General features: G+C 45.8%; 1 protein-coding gene across 1 annotated transcript; it reads left to right on the top strand.

Moving 5' to 3' along the window:
- Positions 1-234: 234 nt before the first annotated feature.
- Rtl9 (retrotransposon Gag like 9) lies at positions 235-5,221 on the top strand. Its single transcript, XM_070038984.1, has 2 exons — positions 235-4,191; positions 5,105-5,221. The coding sequence occupies exons 1-2, from the start codon at positions 235-237 to the stop codon at positions 5,219-5,221; spliced, it is 4,074 nt and encodes a 1,357-aa protein (XP_069895085.1).
- Positions 5,222-8,559: the final 3,338 nt, after the last annotated feature.

Here is an 8,559-nt window from a genome sequence, read left to right as displayed (position 1 = left end):
ATGTTGACTCCAGCTTTAGAGTTACTTGTTGCTGCACAGTTTCTTCAACCTTGTAGGACATACACAAAACAGGTCTCCACCACAAATCATTAATTTTTGTTTATTTTCCAATGTTTGTGACACTACTTTTAACTTCTAATGTATTTCTTATTTACAGATTTTCTTGCTACTTGGCTTTGGGCAGGATTTCTGAGGCCATCATTTGAGGGGTTTCCTCCGCACTGTCCTGTGGCCATGGCAGATATGTCAATACCCTTACATTCACTGCGATTCAACACTATGACAAGGGAGGAAAATGTTGACCCCTCGAATAGAGGGACAACTTTTTCTAGATCAGTGACAGAGACCAGAGCAGAGGTCCAAGTCCTGCAGTCTCATGTACAGTTGCCTGTAGTGTCAACCTCAGCCTCAGACCCTGGGGGGATAACCACACAGATGATGACGTCTCCAGCTTTTGACAGCCAGTCCACACCTTTAATAAACTCTGGAGCAGTGTCCCCACCACTAATGCCAGCCTCAGACTCTGGGACATTGTCCCCACTGCTAATGCCTACACCAGATTCTGGAATATTGTCCCCATTGCTAATGCCGTCTTCAGACTCTGGGGCACTATCTCCACTGCTAATACCAGCCTCAGATTCTGGAACATTGTCCCCATTGCTGCCTGCTTCGGACTATGGGTTGATGTCCCCAGGGATGATGACGATTCCTGACTTTGGAACAATGTCTACAGCACTAATGGCAACATCAGATTCTGCAGAGATCTTGCCATTGGCAATGGCAGCTCCATCTTCTGGGACACTGTCCACCCCTGGAATGAGCACCTCATCCTCTGAGGCAATGTCTACACCATTAATGCTGGCCCCAGATCCTGGGGAGATATCCCCACTCCTAATTCCCAGTCTTAACCCTGGGGTGACGGCTCCACAGCCAATCACAGCTCCAGGTTCAGAAGCCATGTCTCCCTTGCAAATTACAGATGAGGACACAGAAGCAATGTCCAAAGTATTAATGACTGCCCTGGCTTCTGGAGAGATATCATCCCTTCTGATGTCAGACACAGATTCTGAAGTGATATCCTCATTGATCATGTCAGCTCTAAGTTCTGGAGAAACACCAGCCCAGCCAACAACCACCGAAAACTTGGATGAAATGTCTACCACACTGATGTCAGGCCCGGACTCTGGTGTCATATCTTCACTGCTGATGTCAGCTTCAGGCTCAGAAGCAATGTCTGTACCACTATTGGCTGCCCCAAATGCTGGAGAAGTACCCACATTACCAAAGCCAGCCCCAGATACTGAGGTAATGTGCCCACTGCTAATGACAGCCCTAACCTCTACAGTGATTCCCACCCAACTGATGGCAAATCCAGGGTCTGGACTGACATCCTCACTGTTAACACAAAGTCTAGACTCTGAAATCATGTATGTGCCACCAATGAGAGAAACGACCTCTACAGTGATGTCCACACAGCCAGTGAGAGCTTTAGACACAGGGGCCATGTCCTCCACTCCACGAATGAGAGCCCCAGCCTCTGGAGAAGTGTCCACTCCACCATTGACAGTCACAAGCACTACGGAGATGTTCACCACAACCTCTAGTGTGATGTCCACACAGATAATGATGGCCGAGACCCCAAGAACAATGTCCACAGGCTTTCCAAAAGCCACGGCCAATGGAGCAATGTCCACACAGCGAACAAGAGCCCCAACTTCTGGAGTGATGTCCACACAGCCGGTTACAGCCTCAGACTCTGAAATGATGTCTGGGTCACAATCAATAACCACAGGCTCTGGGTCCATGACCACACAGCCAATCAGAGCCCCTATCTCTGGAACAATGTCCACATCACAAATGAGAACCACAGCTTCAGGACTGACATCTGTACCACAAAAGATAGCCTCGGCCTCTGAGACAATGTCTACTCCACTAATGACAGCCACAGTCTCTGGATCACCATCTACACTATTAATGAGAGACACAACCTTGGGAGTGATGTCTGTGCCACAAATAAAAGCTCCAGCCTCTGCGATATTGTCCAAGCCACTAACAACATCCAAACCCTCTGGAGCAGCATTCATAGAGCAAATGACAACTGTAATGTCTGGAGAGATGTCTACACAGCTAATGCGAGATACAGCTTCTGGAGCTCTGTCCATGCCACAAATGACAGATCCAGCCCCAGGAGGGCTGTCCACACTGCCTATGAGAGCCATAGCTTCTGGAGGCATATCCACATCCCAAATGACAGCTGCTGTCTCTGGAGATATGTCCATGCCTATAATTAGAGGCCCAGGTCTTGGAGCAACAACTACAACACTAATGAGAGCTACAGCCTCTGGGCCAATGCCTAGTCAGCCAATAAGCATGCAAGATTCTAGAGGGCTATCCACATCCATCATGAGAGCTATGGCATCAGGAGATATGCAGATGAGATTGCAGGCCTCTGGAGCAGTATCCACACCAATCATGAGAACCTTGGACTCTGGAGAGATGTCCACACTGCTGATAAGAGCTTCATCCTCTGAAGAGAGGTCTCTGCCCCTAATGCAACCCGCAGCTTCTGGAGAGATAACTTTGCCTCCAACAGCCCCAATGTATGGAACAGTCTCAGCTCCACAAATGACAGCCACAGCCTTTGGAATGATGCCCATGCCACAGATAAAAGCTTCGGCCTCTGGAGCAATGTCTTCCCCATTAAAGAGACCTGAAGCTTCTGGAGGGATGCCTAGGCTGCAATTGAGAACCTCAGGCCCTAGAGCAAGGTATACCTCACACATGACACCCACATCTTTGGGAGATATGTCCATACTTGGAATGCGATCTACAGCCTCTGGAGAGATATCCTCACTACCAGTTAGAGTGCCAGCTGCTGGAACAATGTCCATGCCACTAAGGAGAACCACAGCTTCTGGAGCTGTGTCCACAGAGTTAACGAGACCTCCAGCCTCTGGGAACATAACTACTGCACAAATGATAGCCAATGTCTCTGGAGGGATGTCCAAGCCATTCATAAGAGCCACCACCTCTGGAACAGTGCCCATACAGTCAGCCATGGCTTCTGGAGACCTATCTGTGCCACTAATGAAAACAATGCCTGCTGGAGCAATGTCAACACTGCAAAGCCAAGTTGTGACCTCTAGATCTATGTCCTTGCCACAAACAACATACACGGCTTCTGCAGGGATGGTGAAGCCACCGATAAGAACCTCAGCTTCCGGAACAGTGTCCGCACCACTTACGAAAGTCTCAACTTCTGGAATGATGTCCATGCCACTACTAGGAGCCACAGCCTCTGGTAGGATAGCTGTGCCACAAATGGCAATGACAGCCTCTGAAGGGGTGTCCACACCACTAATGATGGCCCCCACCCCTGGAACAATGTCAACACCACAAACAGCTTTTGGAATGATCCCTACTCTGGAAACTGAAGCGACAGACTCTGGAGAGGGTTCTACCTCTCATATCAAAGTTACAGCCTCTGGATCCAAGTCCATACCACACATGACTGGTCCACCCCAGGAAACCATGAAACCACCACCAAAGGAAGTGCCATCTTTTGGTATGTTGACCCCAGCACTCTGTTACCTTCTAGAAGAGCAAGAAGCAGCCCGTGGCTCATGCCCTGTGGAGGAGGAGGTAGAGATTGATGACGAGAAGCAGATGAAGGGCTTTTTGGACGATTCAGAGAAAATGGCATTTCTAGTGTCTCTTCATCTTGGGGCAGCAGAGAGGTGGTCTGTTTTACAGATGGAGGTTGGAAACGCCCTCTCAAATGAAAATAAATCCTTTCTGAGGCGATCACAGGGCATATATAACTCTCTGTCTGAGATAGACATCCTCAGCGCTGTTCTTTGCCATCCCAAGCAGGGCCAGAAGTCAGTTAGGCAGTATGCCACTGACTTCCTGCTGCTGGCCCGACATTTGTCTTGGTCGGATGCCATTCTAAGGACCAGGTTTCTGGAAGGACTCTCAGAAGCTGTTACCACCAAAATGGGTCGGATCTTCTTGAAGGTGGCTGGCAGCCTAAAGGAGCTGATAGACAGGTCTCTCTTCACTGAGTGCCAGCTGGCTGAAGAGAAGGATTCCCCAGGCAATGCAAGCCAGGTTCTGCCAATGAAAGCCTGCAAGAGGAGTAATGAGGAGGCCATGGAGAGTGAACGGGGCTCTCAGCAGCCGACTGAGGAGGTAACGATGGGAAAATGCATGGGTGGTTTTGAGTTGAAACATGTGAAGGGAACAATGGGGAATACACCAGGAAATTATTCAACTCCTAGACCTTAACAGTTCAAACTGGAGTTTTATCAGAAAGCTGGAAGACACAGTCATTTGGAATATATTAACCACATTCAAGAGCAGTGTCCAATCCAAGTTACCAAGAAGCTGGGATGGATAAAGTATGGCATTCTGATTATAAGGGAACTGATAGGGTTCGTTCCCAACTCTACTTATTGTAAGTCTAGTACTAAGGGAGGGCTGTTTCTTCTTTATGTGCCTGGGTCCTCCCTATAAATGCACGTGTTGTGTAATTAGGTCATATGGAGTTTGGTTAGCCTAGTCTTTATTCACACTTTTTACAAGTAAATTAGCCCAATTCTCTGGCAGGCTTGCTAACTTATTAGACTTATCCAGGGAGAACACCCTGAGTCATAAGAAGTGGTGTGTGTGTGTGTGTGTGTGTGTGTGTGTGTGTGTGTGTGTGTGTGTGTGTGTGTGTGTGTGTGTGTGTGTGAGGTGTGTGTGTGTGAGAGAGAGAGAGAGAGAGAAAGAGAGAGAGACAGAGACAGAGACAGAGACAGAGAGAGACAGAGAGAGAGAGAGAGACAGAGCGCTAGTCCTGGGGCTTGAACTCAGGACCTGGATGCTGTCTCTGAGCAATTTTTCTCAAGGTTAGTGCTCTGCCACTTAAGCCACAGCTCCACTTCCAGCTTTTTGGTGGTTAATTGGAGATAAGAGTCTCACAACCTGCCTCAGATGGCATTGACCAGCAGTCCTCAGATCTCAGCCTCCTGATTAGCTAGTATTACAGGTGTAAGCCACTGGTGCCCGACTAGAAATCTGATTCTTATTTCTGATGTTTTATTTTTTCTCTCACTCTCAGCACCAACATGTCCCCAAACGCTGTTACTACCTGAAAGAACATGGAGACCCCCAAGAGAGTCTTCATGACCACCTTCGACAGAGCATAGGCCATCAGAAGCTACCCATCAACAAGTAGTGCTCCACACAAAGAATCTTCTCCTGTGATTTTGCTGCTAACTTCAGGACTGGTTCCTGGACCCATTCCATTCAACTACATCAGAAGCCTCGTTGCCTTCACCCTTCAGCCTCCTCCTTCAGGCATATCCCACTGTATCTCCTACTTCGTTGCCTTCACTTTCTCTTTCACCCACATGCCTGTGACCTGTCCTGACAACCCAAGTGTGGACTACAAGAGTGTATGGTATATAAGGTTCTGAATTCCCATCACCATCAAGGCCAGTGCTACTGCTTGGTCCAGGGAGAAGTCTAGGCAGGAAATCATATCCTACCTCAAAAACACCTTAACAGAATCTTGCTATGTGTCATCTGGCAAACTTGAGGAAACCCTGGTCCTATTCCACCTGGCAAGGGAGCCTATAAGAGAGATACTCACTCTTATATCACCCTTTACAACCAGTAGATTTACCCTTATATGTCCCATCTCATAGTACCTAAAATGGGTCTCCAGGGCCCTTGCCCTGTTTATTGTTTCCATCCTGCACCATTTGTGTTGACCCATAATCTTAATAATAGTGATAGTAATGGCCAACTGTGAATGATAATGTGCCATGTGAAAGGTACGGTCTAAACTCTTGATAGGCACCATCTCATGACAGTGTAATAGTAACCCAACTTGTTCTTGTGTTGTTGCCTTCTGACTTCTTGATCTGTTGTTTATGGCTCTTGTCTTTCCCTGTGGAATCTCTAGCTCTGACCTCTGACCTCTCACTCCCCTTGGCTGTTGTGCTTCATGGTTGGTACTCTTGATAAGGGGCTTGGTCTTTAAACAGGCATAGTTAGTTAGAACTTAATATGAGCAGTGTTTGCCTTCAGGTGGTGGGGTTATGGGTGTTTTTAAAAAATTTTCTTCTTTCTTCTTCTCTGTATTTTCCAGATTCTCTACAGTGTGTATTTTCCAGATTCTCTACAGTGAGCATGTAATACATTTGTAATCATAAAAGTAAATAAAGATCATTTATGAATAAAGAATTTATTGTGGCTACTTGTATTTGATGTATTGAGTCCTCTCAGTTAATATTCATTATCTAATCTATATCAACCACTGTTTGGTATACAAACAGATGAGACCCAAACTCATAGGACAATTCCATCCCAATGCCATAATTCAGGAAGGAGATAAACAATAAACCAGAATATACCTAAGTAAGATAGATTTAAATTGTGGCCAAAGATCAGGGAGATAAGGAATCAAGATAATGGAAAATTTGGTACAAATAGGATCAATTTGTTTATCCACTAATACTCCTATAATTGGCTTACACCAAAAGCTTTCAAAAATAGTAGGAGTGATCTAACTAGTTACATGTTTTGGAAAGTTAAATTGGTGACACTGGAGGCAGGATGGAAGAAAGGGTCAGAGGTAGTTGAGGCCCCTACTGCAAACAACAGGTGACAGTAAATGACTCAGTCTAAGCTGATGGCAGTGATAAACACAGATAAGATAATCACAGAACCCAAACTCTCTCTTGAGTACTCTGCTGCACAATTTGATTCCAGGAAGCAGAAAATTATTCTCTGGAAGAGCAAAGATTGGCAGACAAATTGGCAGTTCCATGGTACTGGACATATAAATCTAGGTTTGGGGGATGTGTATATATGCCTCAATTGCCAGTATTGTTACCAAGAGAGAAAGAGAGAGAGAGAAAAGAAAGAACAGAGAACAGTAAGATGAGCAGAATAAATTCTAGGCAGGAGACAGCCTCTAGGGACCCGGCTTTCTCCCTTCAATCTATGTCCATTGGGTCACATCTGGCTCAGTCCAAACCTAAATGGAATGTGGGCTTCCATGTTCAACCAGGATTGCTCTTATCTCAGAAAAGCTTTGTTCAGTTTTCCCTCTATTGCAAAAGAAAGATACAGAAGTCACAACTCATGCCTGTAAAATATATACAGGAAGGAAAATACTATAACAATGAAACTGATTTTCTAGTAGTCATGATAATAGAAAATGCTAGTGATTATTTTCTTATTTTTCTCCCCATCTATTCATCTTCCTTTTGCTTTTTCCTTTTCAAGCTAGTTTCACTAGAGATAAATGGAACTAATGAAGACCAATCACGCCCTGTTAGAAGTCAGTCCCTGTTCCATCCACCCTAGAGGTTATATTTAGAAATGTTTCAAGAGCTACTCAGAAGCTTCATGGAGCTAGGTAGGCTATCATATACCTTAGTACTTGGGACAATTTTGTCTGCTGGAAAATGGTGTTTCAAATTTCTTCAAGCCATATTGGCCCCTATGTAAAAATAAGGTCCCTTGAGCAAGAAGAACACAGATGTCACCAATTCCTATTCCCACCTGTATATTATAAGGACCTTAATCCTTCAAAGATTTCCTCTAGTCTATTAGAGAAGAGCCTAGAAGTTTTACATGTTCTGAAACAGTCTTTGTTGATTGGTTTTTGTTTTTTTCTTAACAACTACCCTGTATATGAAGGTCAACAGCCCACATAGTAGCTTGCTCCTGCTGCAGCTGCTGTTGTACAGCTCTGGCTGTGGGAACATGGAGGCCCCTTGCTAGGACTGGGGGTTTGGATTCAGGGGCACTCAGATATATATCAATGAAAGGTGTAAATAGGACTGTCCTCCTGTTATGGTTTGAATAGGTTATGTTCTCAACAGACTCACATGTTGAAGGCTTGCTCCCCAGCTGGTGGTACTATTTTGGGAAGTGGTGGAAACTTTAGGAGATAGGGTTGAGCTGATTGAAGTAGGTCACTTTGGGGGGTGGTATCTTTAAAGGCACTATCTTGCCTTGGCTACTTCCTGTCTGTTTATCTACTTCCTGGCCACTATGAGGTAAGTAGTGAAAGGTTAGAGTATTTGAGGCAGTGACCATTTGTTGCTTGTTTCAGAGTAGAGCAACAGTGGTGCTAAACCACCTGGTTGTGTGCCTTTATAAGACCTGCAAATCCTTAGGTCGGGGCTCTCCTCCTGGGCTCCACTGTGTCGGAGTGTAGGACGAGGCCCGAGCTGCAGCCCGTTTAAATAAAAGCTTAAAACAGCTGTAGAGTCTGATTCTCGGTGGTCTTCTTGGTGGGGCTCCTGCGACCTAGGCACAACATATTAGTGGGGGCTCAGCTGGGATCCCCCCAAAGACCCCAAAACCTCAGACTCCAAAGGTAAAACAGCGCTGTCTTTGTTAATTTGTCTTGTCCTGTTGTTTGTCTGTTTTACTTTCATTTTCCTTTGTGAGGACGGCTGCTCCTATTCGTAAAGGGTTGTCAAAGGTGATGCGCTTACACCATAACCCTGGAGGAACTGGGAGACTTCCCAGATCCTCTTGTGGGGCAGGGGT

The sequence above is a fragment of the Dipodomys merriami genome, unplaced genomic scaffold (assembly GCF_024711535.1).
Source record: "Dipodomys merriami isolate MVZ:Mamm:240054 unplaced genomic scaffold, mDipMer1.0.p SCAF_3, whole genome shotgun sequence".
Lineage (NCBI taxonomy): Eukaryota > Metazoa > Chordata > Mammalia > Rodentia > Heteromyidae > Dipodomys > Dipodomys merriami.
This window is presented reverse-complemented; position numbering and strand designations above follow the sequence as displayed.